This window comes from Phacochoerus africanus, chromosome 16 (genome assembly GCF_016906955.1).
Source record: "Phacochoerus africanus isolate WHEZ1 chromosome 16, ROS_Pafr_v1, whole genome shotgun sequence".
Taxonomy (NCBI): domain Eukaryota; kingdom Metazoa; phylum Chordata; class Mammalia; order Artiodactyla; family Suidae; genus Phacochoerus; species Phacochoerus africanus.
Window position 1 is genome coordinate 15,120,616 of NC_062559.1, and position 15,533 is coordinate 15,136,148.

At 41.7% G+C, this 15,533-nt stretch overlaps 1 protein-coding gene across 2 annotated transcripts in view; it reads right to left on the bottom strand.

Moving 5' to 3' along the window:
- Positions 1-15,533, bottom strand: part of EXOC4 (exocyst complex component 4) — an 808,154-nt gene that overhangs the window by 46,878 nt on the left and 745,743 nt on the right. For both annotated transcript variants that reach the window (XR_007132659.1, XM_047763590.1), the window contains exon 17: positions 11,155-11,314. Coding sequence is in view for 1 of the 2 variants with exons in the window: in XM_047763590.1 (XP_047619546.1) it covers positions 11,155-11,314 (160 nt within the window). In the remaining variant the exon portion in view is untranslated. The remainder of the gene's footprint in view (positions 1-11,154; positions 11,315-15,533) is intronic.

The window sequence follows — 15,533 nt, forward strand, 5'->3', positions numbered from 1 at the left end:
GGTATGATGAGACCCTTCCGAGTACTCGCAGTTCCCCGGTGCTCTTGGGGGATATGAAGATCGGACGGCTTACTCACCTGCCTTCAAAGAGCCCTAATTAAGCAATTAATTATCAACTAATTGTCAGAATGCATGAAACCTACCGTAAGTGCAATAAACACAGAAAAAGGAGACGGGTAGAAAGTGGTATGGTGAGAAACAGGTATGCTCAGAAACAAAGTCCCGTCAAGGTTTGATTAGGGAGACAGAATGCTATTTAAATCTGCTTAAAAAGATTTTTATGAAAATTTTCTCAGAGATCAAGCCATACAAATTTGTGTTTTGTGATTCAATCTTGGTAGTCCCTTCCTCCAGGCAACAAAAGCTATTTAACCCCTCGTGTTTCCCAATTTCCTTGGGGACCCGGCTAGCAAGTCTGGGCTAGCTCTGCATCGCCATTACATTCAAGAGAGCTAACAAAACTTTTCATGTCATCAGTGAAAGAATTTTAGTAGCAAACTAATCTCTCCTATAAAATGAATCACAACGCCTCACGATTAACAATCTTGAGTCAAAAAATCGGGGGTATTAGGGGTAGAGGTTGGAAAAAGGATAGGGGACTCCAAAGGCAGAATAAAAGTTAGGGACAAATGTGAAAATGATATAAAAAAATATATCTTCAGAACCAGAAGTTGCTCTTTAAGCAAGGTAGTCAAAGACAATTTTTTCTGATAAGCGAGGGAATTTCCTATTTGCAGCCAAGTCACCTCTGAAGCCTGCCTGTAGCCTAGACAGCCCCCCACCTCTGACTCAGAGAGACAGGGATTTTAGAGACCGCAGGTCTGTCTGGATGTCTGTGGGTGTCTCCAGTAGATGGCAGCATGTCATTGCTGATCCCTGTCTATTAACCCGCGCCCTGGTCACTCCAAATAAAAAAACCCATAACCTTCCCTGCAGAAAACCAAAGTATCCTTCCTGGTACGGTGGGTTTGTAGGAATTAAGTCCACCGAAGCAGCTCCCTTGAAAGGAATTCAATATTCTCAGCTATGCCAGAGGTCATTCTTGGCCTTGGAGAAAGGCTAAGATCAAGGATACAGCCAGGGTCTGAACGGATACACTTCATTTCCAGGCTGCCTTTGCTACCTTGAGGAAAGCACCTGAACAGTTTACCTCAAAGGGGGAGGGGGGTGTTGGAGAAATTAAAATGCGAAGATGCTTTCATTTACTAAGAAAGATGCCTTGCCAATTTGTGGGCAAAGCACCATTTCAGGGCAGGCAGCCCTGTCCTTTTCCGGCTCCTGTGCTGCCGGGCCTTCCCTTCCTTATCCCCTTCAAAGGTTCCTCTTCCCTCTCATGCCCTTTACATGCTGGGGTTGCTCTGGAGATGGTCCTCCAGTTAGAAACAATAGTGTGAAGCAGTTTGAAACAACGCCCCTAAACTGAGGATTCCCCAAACTGTTGGATCCAGCCCCTCCGCCCCCCAACCCCCCCTTCTCTGAGCTTCCAGCTTACACCTCCAGGTGCTTATGAGCAATCTCCACTTGGAGTCTCACAGGCACCTACACTTGTCACCTCACTGCGGATCCTCCCTCCACCAAGCCTACTCCTCCCTCCCCCAGGAGACGTATCCTGTTTGATGGTGATGAGATCCAGTGAGACACCCAGGGCCGAGAGGGGAGGGGCATCCCTGACTCTTTTCTTTTATCCGCACCATTCAATCACTCTTTAACCCCCCTCCCCCCACACACATTTTGGTTCATTCACACTTCTTAAGTCTGCCCCCACCTCCCCACCAGCACTGACCTAGTTCAGGCCCTGCACATCTCTCTCTTGACCGTCACCTTCCAACCGGTCTGCAAAGTCTCCAGTTTCATTGCATGGTCCATTGCCTACAGAGCTCCTGAAATAATCTGCTTAGAATCCAAATCTGACCATCTCACCCTCTGCTTAAAGCGCTTTAATTCACCAAGAGGATCAAGTCCAAGCGCCACAAACAGTTAGGGGCACATGCCTCCTGCAGGCCAGGTACTGTTCTAAGCCCTGAGGCTACAGGAGGGAACCAGAGTCCCAGCTTTCGGGAGCTCACATTCTACTTCCGGTAGACAGATAAGGAGCAAGTCACCAAGTAAATATAAGACAGGTCAGACGGTGATATGTGCTGAAGACAAAACAAAACCAGGGCAAGGGAATCAGGGAGCTGGTGGGAGAGGAAAGCATGTTTAGAGAGAAGGCCTCGGACAAGGCGGGGCCAAGCCAAGCGGGTTTTGATTTTCCCTCAGGTCTCACAGTCTGCCACTCCCTTCCTGATCTGCTCCTGTCCCCCTGAGCTGCCCTCCCTCTTCCAAAGGGCTCTCTCCCCACTCTGGATAATTCTATTGAAGGTTAATACTAATTATCACCTCCTCCCAAAATCCTGCTTGATCTCTTCTCTCTCCAGATGCGTTAGGGAAACTCACAAAGAGTCAGTTCCTTTACCAAGTTCCCCATGAATGTGAGCGTAAAACTTGGGCTATTCATTTCCTATGACAAAACATTCAGGACTTTTAAAGCTTTACAACTCAATCTTTTTTTTTTTTTTTAAATTGAGGTACAATGGACATGGATTAACTTTTTTTAAAAAATAGCTGTATTGAGATGTACTTCACATGCCATACAAATCACTAAGTGCACAATGAAAAGTCTTTTAGGGTCGTCACAAGGTTGTGCAACCATCAGCACAATCTATTTTAGAACATTTTCATCACCACAAAGGGAAACCTTTAACCAAAGCCCCCCATGCCCTTCCAATCAACCCACTCTAAGTAACCGCTTCTCCTTTCTCTCTAACTTGGGCTATTTGGGGCATTTCATATGAATGAGTTAAACCATACATGGTCTTTTGTGACTGACTTCTTTCATTAAAAAAAGGCTTCAAGGTTCATCCATGTTGCATCATATATCAGTACTTTTGTGTTCATAGCTAAATAATATCCACTGTATGTATGGATTGATTACATTTTATTTATCAGTTGATGGTTATCTAGATTGTCTCCACTTTTTGGCTACTACCAGTAATGCTGCTGTGAACATGTGTGGACAAATTTTTGTGGACAGGTATGTCTTCACTTATCTGGGGTATACACCTAGGAGTGGGATTGCTGGGTCATATGGTAACTCTATGTTTAACTTTCTGAGGAACTGGTGAATTGTTTTCCAAAGCAGTGGATTCATTTCTGCTGCACCACGATGGGAACTCCCTGTCTGTCTTTCTGATCACGGCAGTTTCCAGGGGGTTTAATGTGGAATCTCACTGTGATTTTGATTTGCACTTCCCTGGTAACAAGTAATGCTGAGCATCTTTTTAGGCATATCTCCTAAATCCTTTGCCTATTTTTTTTTTATTAGTAGATTTTATTTTTTTCCCAATAGTTTTAGATGTATAGAACAATTGAGAAGATGGGACAGACTTTTCCCATATAACTTACACCAAGATTCTATCATTAACCTCTTATGTTAGTATTATGTAGTTATCACAGCTGATGAACCAATATTGATACAAGATTATTGTCTATGGCCATACCACAGGGAATGTGTCCAAACTCGTCTGATAAAACATCATTATTAACTAAAGTCCATATTTACATTTCCTTAGTTTTTAATCTAATGTCCTTTTTCTGCTACAGAACCCAGTCTGGATACTATGTTATAGGTAGTTATCACGTCTTGTTATGTTCCTCTTGACTATAATAGTTTCTCAGATTTTCCTTTCTTTTTTTCTGGCTGCACCTGCGGCATGCACAATGTCCCTAGCTAGGGATGGAAACTGAGCCACAGCAGTGACAACGCCGAATCCTTAACCTCTAGGCTACTGGGGAACTCCCTAACCTTGACAGTTTGAGGAGTACTGGTCAGGTCTTTGCAGCCTCTTCTTATGTAAGAATCTGTCTGATGTTTCTTTCTCTTTATTATATGGGTGTAATGGGTTTGGGAGAGGATCAGAGGTAAACGGCCATTCTCACCCCCTCATATCAAGGGTACAGCCATCAACATGATTTATGCATGGTGATGCTGTGCCTGATCACCTGGATGAAATACTATTTGTCAGATTTTTGCACTATCAAGTTACTCTCCTCCATCCCATGTGTACTCTTTGAAAGGAAGTCACTATGTACTAAGAAGTGGGATGCTAGGCTCCCCTATCTTGAGAGGTAGCTATATAATCTATTCAGAATGCTTCTGCACACACGAGTTGTCCTTTCCTCCTCATTTATTAATCTATTCAATAATTTATTTATATTAGTATGGACTTAGGAATATTTATTTTATACGTTGGGTTATAATCCAATAATACTCTATTTATTTTGTTGCTCAAATTGTCCCAACTTTGCCATTGGGAGCTCTTTCCACTGATTCCTGTGCCTCTTTGACACAATGTGTTACATGTGTGCACGTTTTTAGTACTTCCTTATTTGCCGGTACTACAAGATGCTCGAGGGTCATCTTGTGTATTTCCTTCCCCAGTCCTAAAATGAGCTGTTGTCCCCAGGATCCTGCTTCCTTTTATGGAAGAATAGTACTTAGAAACCAAATTGGGGTACCAGGTGTGCTCATTGCTACTGGGATGCTTTGACCTAGTCTTTAATTAGATTATCTGTTTTTGTATTATTGAGTGGTAAGAGTTCTTTATATATTCTGGATAGAAGTCCCTTATCATATATATGATATCCAAATATTTTATCCCCTTCTACTGGTTGTCTTAACATTTCTTGATTCAGTCTCTTACTGAGTGAAACAAATATGGTGTATTGTACTTCTCCATATAAACCTATGTCTAGAGGAGGCAGCTCAGGCAAGATTTTTTTCTCCTTTGGACCCTAGGTATCAAATGCTTCTGCCTTTACCACTGAGATCTTTCTGTTGTCTTCTGTGAAGCAGATGTTCCCATGTGTGGGCACTAGACAAGATATATAAGCCTTCACTGTAAGTTGATTTAACCAGTGAAGGCTTATATACCCTGTCTAGTGCCCATACATAGGGCACTAGAAAGGATATATACATCAGCATACATAGAAATGGCTCCAAAGCTAACACAGAGCTGCTGGAAGAGGGACTGGGGCTAGAGAGGGGTAGGGCCTTAGGAGCAGAGACTGCCCATCATTAAAAATAAAAAACCACTTGGTTAGTATCCTTCTAAGAATGATCACAACTCTGCTTCATCATAGGAAATGCAAGTTGAGAACCTATGCTGGGAAGAGCAGGGCTTTCTTAGAAACCATTCAATGAGAACAGAGAGGCTGCCACTGTGGTCTTTTATATCACATTAGAATCACTCTAATTGCATTTTTGTTTTCCCTGAATGCTTCAGATCCTACCTATGGAGTTGAGGAGTGAGAAGCTTTCCCCATATATGTGTGAAGCTTGTTCCTGTACTAGGCAAGTTGCGTAGGGAAAATAAAGCAAAGCAAAAGCAAAGCATCCCATTCTCTTAACAAGTTCACTGGTGGCCAATTCTCTGTCTTTAGCTAATTTAACCAACCAGCAGAATTTGACACAGATGAAGACCTTCCTCTTAGAACACTTTCTTCGCTTCTGGGACACACGCCTCTTCTGGTTGTTTTCCTACTTCACCGGCTGCTCCTTTTCAGGTTTCTTTGCTGGCTCTCCTGCAGTACGCCAACATCTAAACAGCAGTGGACCCAAGGACCAATTCTTGGACAGCCTTTATTTTTTCTCTTCTTGTGTTCTCCTTGAGATCTCACCTCTCACTCTGTCTCATTGCTTTAAATCTCATATATATATATATGGTAATGAATCCCAAACTCCTATTTCCAGCCTAGATCTATTTCCTAAACTCTTGACTTCTATGTCCAGTTGTCTCTTCTTTGTCTCTCTTCAGATGTCCAATGGACATCCCAAACTTAGTATTTCCAAACCCAAACTCTTGATAGACCCTGTGTATTTGCCCCTTAGCACCCCCCACCTCAACTCAACTGCCTTTCCCATGGTCTGGCTCCTTTTCGTTTTAGGAAATGAAAACTCTTATTTTTTGAACTGCTCAGAACAAAACCTTTGGAGTCATCTGTTCACTTCCAATCTGTCAGCAAATGCTGTCAATTCTACTTTTAGAATATATCCTAAGCTGACCACGTCTCATCCCTTCTACTGCTACCATCTTGGTTTGAATCACCTTTCTCTTTCATCCAGATTATTGCAGTAGTTTTCTAAAGGAACCTTCTGTCTTTGCCCTTGTCTGCAACCTCCTCTCCTAAGGAAAAACAGAAAATTCTCTATTTTCAACAGAGCAGCCAGAGTGATTCTTTTATAAGTCAGAATATGGCACTCGTCTGTTTCAAACCCTCTAACAACTTCAAGCCTCACTCAAAGTAAAAGCCAGTGTTATTACAACCATCTTCTAGATGGCAGCTTCTTAGATTACACCTCCGGCTTTATTTCTTACTCTTTCCCTTGTTCATTCACTTCAGCCATAGTAGACTTTCTGCTGTTCTTTAAATGCCAAACATACGCCTTCCCCTAGTTCTCTGCTCTCAGAGCGCCTTTCCTGCTCTTCTAGATTATCCACTGGGCCTACTTCTACTCTCCCTTTCAGTCTCTCCTCAACGTTACCATCTCTTTAAGGACTTTGAGAAACATTCCCAAATTGCAGGCTACCTTCATCATACCCTGGCACCCTCTCCATCATGTCTCATTTTCTTACCAGAGTGTATATATCACCATCCGACAGACTTTGTATTATACATATTTATTAGTCTGTCTGTCTTGCTCAAAATAATGAAAATTCCACAAGGGCAGGACCTAGAGAGAAGGCACACCCAATATTTGTTGAACAAATGAATATAAGGGGGAGGAAGCTTTCTTTTTCTTTTCTTTCTTTCTTTCTTTCTTTTTTTTTTTTTTTAGGCTGCACCCACTGCAGATGGAGGTTCCCAGGTTAAGGGTTGAATCGGAGCTGTAGCCGCCAGCCACAGCCACAGCCATGTGAGATCCAAGCTGCATCTGCGACCTACACCACAGCTCATAGCAACGCCAGATCCTGAACCCACTGAGCGAGGCCAGGGATCAAACCCGAGTCCTCATGGATATGAGTCAGATTTGTTTCCACTGAGCCACGATGGGAACTCCTGAGGAAGCTTTCTCATGGGTTAGAACCTAACCCCTTCCTGAACCTCAGCTTTCATTTCCTTATTTTTTGTCAGACTCAAGAATGAGATACACAACTAGTCTAAAGAAAACCAAAAGGACCACAAAATCAAGGAGACATAAGAGAGGCAACAGGAGAGATGAAGGAGAAAAGACAGGCGACACACACAAAAGGGAAATGGAGAAGGAGATGGGAGTTCTAGGAAGGAAACGGGGATGTTTTTTCAATGATGCCTTCATGCGAACTGCCGGGTCCACCCTGGGCACTTCAGTGCCCATTCAGACGCCTCCCGTTATGCGCTGCCTGGACTCCTGGGTTGTTTCAATGACTCAGTTCTGGAGAAGCACATGGCAGCTGAGGGTAAGACGATGTGTGATGAAGAGCTCACTAGGAAAGGCCTTCCACTTCCTAAACAGTCTGTACTGATTTTTCAGGACAAGGCCCCTTGGGAGTCTAAAAATCACCGGTTGGGTAAAAAGTGTCAAAACTCCAGCAGAGATCATTACCACAGGGGACAGGGGCTCTGCAATCCCCGTCATGTTATAAGCTATCCTGATCTCACCCAAGATTTATCCACATGAGTGATTAGAGAAAAGGCGTGTATTTAAAACAAACAAACAAACAAACAAACAAAAAAACAAGAGCAAGAGAGACAACTCAAGACCACAAGTAGAAGAATCAATACAGATGGAATCAGTCCAGATCTCTCATTTCTTTATGAGGAAAAGAGTGTTCTATTTTCCAGTGGCCAGGAAGGCCATGAAAATGAAACACTACAAGAGCCTTGGAACTTCTTGTTAAGTTTTCTGACACATGGCAACTAGTGATTAATTACTGTGTTAGAAGGTAACATTCCTATGGAGACTTGCTGGAAATACAGATGCTGTCCATGCTTGATTAGACATTGCTTAAAGAATGCTGAGACACGCTACTGCAGTCTATTATTTCTGGCTATTTTGGTAGTGCTGTTACATTTATTTTACATAGCTTCAAATTTATTTGAATTGATGGAGCCCACTTCATAAAACCTGTCCCTACTACAAACAAGAATAGAAAAAAATAAGTCTATAAAGTGTGTTTATGTATATGAGTTTACATGAGAGCAAAAGAAAATGAAGCTGAGACTATGAATGGCAGGGATACAGTACTCCTCTCCTTTTTTTGGTCTTTTTAGGGCCACACCCGTGGCATATGCAAGTTCCCAGGCTAGGAGTCAAATCGGAGCTGCAGCTGCTGGCTTATGCCACAGCCACAGCAATGCCAGATCAGAGCCTCATCTGCGATCTACACTGCAGCTCATTGCAATGACAGATCCTTAACCCACTGAGTGAGGCCAGGGAGCAAACCTGTGTCCTCAGGGATGCTAGTTGGGTGCATTTCCACTGAGCCATGACAGGAACTGCCCAGTATTTCTTTTTGAAACACTTCCCTCTACAAAGAAAGAATTGTAAGGGAGATGCTCTGTGTCTCATCAATCCACCTCGGCTGGTTAAAATGTTCAGTGCGTTAAACATAAACTTAACTTTGTCATCGTCTAAGCTCTTTACCACAAAAAGAAGTCTTGATTTGCTATGTATTCATTCATCCAATTTACAGAAGGAACACGTATTCTAGACCATGTACTGAGGAAAAAGAAAAAAATCTGGGCCTCTTGGAGCTTGCAAGACCAGTAAAAATGATGTGGTATCTATGCTAGCCTACCTCCCTTCAAAATCCATTCAGAGTAAAGAGTAGGGAGTCCCTGTTGTGGCTCAGCGTAATGAACCTGACTAATATCCATGAGAATATGGGTTCGATCCCTGGCCTTGCTCACCGGGTTAAGGATCCAGCATTGCTGTGAGCTGTGGCATAGGTTGCATACTCAGCTCTGATCCCACATTGCTGTGGCTGTGGCGTAGGCCAGCAGCTGCAGCTCCAATTCGACCCCTAGCCTGGGAACCTCCATATGCCACAGGTGTGGCCCTAAAAAGCAAAAAAAAAAAAAAAAAAAAGTAAATAGTAATAATACTAGTATTTTTCCCAGGCAGTCAAATTTCAGCTAATCCACTTCCTTGGATATCATTCAAAAGTCCAACTGTGAAAGGCATGGTTTCCCTGCAGCAAGGCTTTGCTGGTACATGGCTCATCAATGCCAACCTCAATACTGCCCAGTCAGCATTTCACTATTCAGATGGTAGGTTTTTTTTTTTTCCCCAGTATGTGTTCGGGCTCCACACTGTCTGCCAAAAGCTGTGTTAACTTACTTACTTCAGCTAAATAAAAAAAAAAAAAATCATTTAAAAAAAGGATGATTGAATTTAGGAATTATACTCCTCAGAGAATTAGTAATGCTTCTCCGTATCCCTCAGGCCTCCATGTTCTTAACGTCTCCTTGTCAATGTTATTATGAATAGACTAATTCAATAATGAGCTCATTCCCCAAAAGAGAGACCAAGTAAATGCAGCATTCGGTCACACCTGGTTCCCCTAATCTGAGCAAGTAAGGCTTTCCACCAAATTTAGCCTAAAATCGGGAATTTAATGAACACACATATGCACAAACAGGAAGAAAAAAGTCAAGGAAGCAGGACAGAAACACAAAAGAACAAGGTAGCAACAGAACAGCTGGAGTGATAAATGGGAGAAGAAAGATGAAAAATGAAGGTACATGGTTATATGATTTCAAAACAAAGAGCTAGCTTCTGTGTCTTAATAATCGTCAAAGTAATAGCACATTTTGTCATCACCTTAAAACATCTCAACAATTAGTTCAAATTTTCTTGGATTTCTCTTGGAGTCAAAAAATCATGTGAAAAGACAAAGAAATGCTACATATCAGACAGGAGCATTCTGGACTATTAAAAACAAATGACTTCCCAGCCACACGAAGGCGTTCATGGCAGGATGCACCTAGGTGTAACCAGCAATAAAAAGCACCAATACCGTAATCCTCTCCAAAACGTCTTAAGTTCCCATTAAAGCACCAAAGATCTGCTGCTTTAAGAAAGGCAGGGAGAGTGTTCAGACCATCGAGAGAGACTACAATTAACTCTTACGTTGGAAAAAGTGTATTACAAGGAATCACTAAAATCTGAGATAAACAAACCTAGAAAAGCGAAAGCGAAAATGTTATTTAAAAAAAGAAACCTCAATTACATGAAGGAATAACCTGGAAGGAGATGAATAACCACTCCCCCCTCTCCCCTGTCCCGAGTGAAAACAAGAAGGAAAGACGGGTTTCAACTGGTAAAGAGAGAAGAGGTGAAGAAATAGACTGATGTAAAAATACATTCACCATGTTATTCATGATGAGAGAAAATGTAAAAAATATCCAAGCATCTACAATTAGATGAATAAGACTTACTTAGCTCATGGAACATTGGTTCAGGTGTTAAAAACAATATTTTCAAAGGATCCAAATGGACATGGGAAAAATCATGTTTTCAAAGTATATTATTGATACTGATAAACAGTTAAATGAATAAGACACCCATTAACAATTTTGTAGAGAGAAATGATATACACGCCTAGGTATGACAACCCACCTCCACACACAGCACATGTATAAAAACCAGGAGAGACCGTATCAAATATCCAAGTCTTTAGATTAAAAGCTTATGAGTCATGTTTATAGTTTTCTTCGTGTTTTATATTACGTATTTTATGCAATGAGCATGCATTACTTTTAAATTGAGGAAAAAAAAGTTGTTGAAGTTTTATAGTAAGAGAACTTAGGTTAGACAACAGGAAAAATTACCTGCTTAAGAGTTGTTAAACATCCAGTAGAACTACCTTCTCTATGACCAAAGAATATCTAATTGTTCTACTTTCCCTTTCTTTAAATGGAAGTATAATTGACATACTAGTTTCAGATGTACAACCTAATAATTCATTATCTGTATGTATTATCATCAAAATAAGTCTAATTAACATCCATTACTTGTTTCCCGTTTTTAACTCACGTTTTAAGAACTAAGAATGCATTTAAAAAAATGACGTTGTGGACAATGAGGGCTTAGCTTTGGTGTAAGGAACTGAGCCCAGTCTCCCCTCCTACCTTGCAAAATCCAGGTCTGCCTCCCGTGACATGGTGATGTTGGTCAAATTCTGCTGAAGGACAAAAATGTTCCGACACATTTTCTTGATGCCGGACTCACTGATGCGCCTGAAGTACTGGGCACCATTAATAAGGATGCAGGAGATCAGGTGTCCTAGGCCTGAGGGGAGCAAAGAGAAGACAGATTAGTGCCATCCTGCAGAGACTGACTCAAAGGATTTCTCTCCTCCACGTCTCAGAAATGGAAAACTTATCTCTGATGGTTATACCAGCTGATCTTACAATGATTTCAGAGTATTTATTCACAGCCCAAGCAGTTACAAATGGGGATACTTTTTGCGAGCAAAACAATCTGGTATATCTGTAGCTCCAGTATTGCCATACACAGCTGAAGCCACCATGCTAGGGCTTAGCGAATATGCCTGGTGGTTTTAAACTACTGATCTGCATACAACGCTTGTTTTTCTGTCTAGTTTTTGTTTCGTTTTTCTTTTTATAGCTGCACCTGCCGCATATGGAAGTTTGTGGGCTAGGAGTTGAATTGGAGCCGCAGCTGTGGGCCTACGTCACAGCCACGCTGGATCCAAGCCACAGCTGTGATCTCTGCCAGGTCCTTAATGCCACTGAGAGAGGCCAGAGATTGAACCTGCATCCTCACGGTGACTATGTTGGGTTCTTAACCTGCTAAGCCGCAATGGGAACTCCTCTGTATAGTTCTTTTAAAGTGGAGAAGAATACATGTAAATGTATTCTTGGCTTCCTTTTCCTCCCACAGGACAGGCAGAGGTGTACTTTTGGCACAGAGGGGGACTGGGAACCTACACAGGTAAAAGTAAATCAGTAAGAGATCAGATTATTGGTGTTAATGTTAAAACACCTCCACCCTGACAAAGGAGTACATTCTCAAAGTAGTGACTAGAGAGTCTGTAATAAGAAACAAAGTGGGAGGGGAAAGCAGATCATGCATTAATTGAGTGCCCATGACACACGGGCGGATTTTTCATAAGCGGCTTGTTCTCAAAGCCAAAGGACCGTCTTAAGGTCTATGAAATTTGGCAAAGGGCTGGTTAGTACATCCACAAACGAAGAGGTCCTATTCAGGTTATCCTAGGTGGTTAAGCTGCCGAATGCTGGCTCAGACAACTTGAGGCACATGTGGGTTACCCTTTCTAGAAGTTAGATTTTAACTCTAACTACTTGAAAAATAAGTAAACCTCTTTTCCATTTCTTCCTCTTATTCTTACACAGCTGGACTCCAGCAGGACCTTTCCCCCAGAATTCTACAGCTGGGCGGACTATTTGGGAGGGGTCTGTTATTTTTGTTTTGCAGTTATTGGGCAGATCAGAGCTCTGGGTGTAACTCAGGTTCAATGGTTCCTTCTGTCTTCAAAATGAGTTTTCCACCATAGCCAAGACACGGAAACAACCTAAATGTCCATCAACAGATGATTGGATTAAGAAGATGTAGTAATACATACACAATGGAATACTACTCAGCCATAAAAAAGAACAAAATGGTACAATTTGCAACAACATGGATGGAACTTGAGACTCTCATACTAAGTGAACTAAGTCAGAAAGAGAAGGACAAGTACCATATGATTTCACTTATACCTGGAATCTCATATATGGCACAAATGAACCTTTCCACAGAAAAAAATCATGGACATGGAGAATGGACTTGTGGTTGCCAAGAGGGAGGGGGAGGGAGTGGGAGGGACTGGGAATCTGGGGTTAATAGATGCAGACTATTGCCTTTGGAATGGATAAGCAGTGAGATCCTGCTGTATAGCACTGGGAACTATGTCTGGTCCCTTGTGATACAGCAGGATGATGTGAGAAAAAAGAATGTATATAGGTATGCGTGACTGGGTCATCTTGCTGTGCAGTAGAAAATTGACAGAACACTGTAAACCAGCTATAACGAAAAAATAAAAAGTCGCTATATATTTATAAAAAAAGAAATCAGTGAAAAACAAACAAACAAACAAATTTATCCTGATTAGGATAAATGTAGGGGAAAAAAGGGACAGGAGAAGGCATTCTTTCCTGCTTCAGCTCCACTCACCCCATGTTGCTTCGAGACCTGTGACAGATTCACTTTTATGTGCCACTATTTGAAAGTGAAGTAAAAATCTTTGCACTTGAAGAAAAAGAAACGCAATATGGATTGTACACTTAAAGTTAGATAATTTATTTATGTGAAAAAAATCTCTGGAAGTCAAGTTTTGTGGCGATTCCCGTGAGCCTGTAACTTGAGGCAGAATTTTGTTCTGCTGTGGCTTAATGTGATCTCCACCCTAAGTGTAGGCCGTGAGGGGAAGCAGTGTTTGTAGAGAATAACAACGGATGAAAGAAATAAATGTATATAATAATTACAATAATAACACCAATTAAAAGTTGGTCTGCTTTATCTTTCACCATACAGCAGGAATTCTTAAAGTATCTGTGATACAAATACCCCTCCTTGGGGGAGTTCCTGTCATGGCTCAGCAGAAATGAATCCAACTAGCCTCCATGAGGATGCGGGTTCGATCCCTGGCCTCACTCAGTGGGTTAAGGATCTGGTGTTGCTGTGAGCTGTGATGTAGGTTGCAGACGTGGCTTGGATCTCAAGTTGCTGCGGCTGTGGTGTAGGCCATCGGCTACGGCTCCGATTTGACCCCTAACCTGGGAACCTCCATTTGCCTTGGATGTGGCCCTGAAAAGCTAAAATACAAAACAAAACAAAAACCCTCCTTGAAAAGGGAACCCTCTTATACCGTTGGTAGGAATGTAAACTGGTGCCACACTATGGAGAAGAGTATGGAGGTTCCTCAGAAAACTGAATAGAGAACTACTATATGATGCAGCAATCCCACTCCTGGGCTTTATCCAGACAAAACTACAATTCAAAAAGATCCATGCACCCATATGTTCATAGCAGCACTATATACAATAGCCAAGACATGGTAGCAACTTGACCATCAACAGATGAATGGAATGAGAAGACATGGTACATATATACAATGGAATGCGATTGGGCTATAACAAAGAATGAAATAGTGCCATTTGCAGCAACATGGATGCAACTAGAGATTCTCATACTAAGTGAAATAAATCAGAAAGAGAAAGACAAATGCCATATGCTATTACTTATATGTGGAATCTAAAATATGGCACAAATGAACCTGTCTACAAAACTGAAACAGATGCACAGACATAGAGAACAGACTTGTGGCTGCCAAGGGGGACAGGGGAGGGAGTGGGATGGATGGGGAGTTTGGGGTTAGTGGATGCAAACTATTACATTTAGAATGTAAGCAATGAAGCCCTGCTGTACAGCACGGGGAACTATACCCAGTCACTTGGTATAGACCAGGATGGAAGATAATATAAGGAAGAGAATGTATTATGTATGTATGACTGGGTCACTTTGCTGTACAGCAGAAATTGGCACAACACTGTAAATCAACAATACGTTAATAGAAAAATATGTAAAAAAAAAAAAAAGTACTTCTCCCTAAAAATAGAATAAAATAAAATCTCTCTTTGTCACACACAAGAAGACTGGAGCCACTGCCACCTCCCCTACTTGGGAAACTCAACATTATGTCCTTTAAATTTAGAAAGTGATATCACAGATTTTTATATAGGAAGTCTCAAATATATGATTTTTTTTAGATAAAAATCTCTCCTATGTCTAGGGAGTTCCCATTGTGGTGCAGTGGAAATGAATCGGACTAGGAACCATAAGGTTGCAGGTTTGATCCCTGACCTCACTCAGTGGGTTAAGGATCTGGCTCTGCCATGACCTTCGGTGTAGGTTGAAGATGTGGCTCAGATCCCGACTTGCTGTGGCTGTGGTGTAGGCCAGCAGCTATAGCTCCAATTCGACCCCTAGCCGGAGAACCTCTATATGCTGTGGATGCAGCCCTAAAATCAGCAAAAAAAAAAAAAAAAAAAAATTCTCTTCTATGTCAAAGGATTAGAACTGTATTTGAAGATACTGTTTCCCAGTAGGATTAGATGTTAAGAAATGTCTGGTAAGATGAGAGGACAGCACTGGCAATGGTGAATGTTGATACACAGGGCTTGGAAGAGCCACAGTTAAGAGCAAAAGGGAATTTTGTGCAGTAAGGGAAGTGATTCCTCAGACAGGTCCTGCAGCTTCAGGTAGAGTATTGCTGCTGCCTCCAAAGTCACAGTGCTATGGGGTTGACTAATAGCTAACTTTTAATCACTTTTACTTTTTAGCTAAAGCCTTTTAGGGGCATTCTCCCTCAGAACATATCTCTATCACTACAACATCATTCAATGGAAAAATAGTGGGTTTTTTTGTTTGTTTGTTTGTTTGTTTTTGATTGTTCCGAATTTGCTGGAACAGAACCATTTCAGGA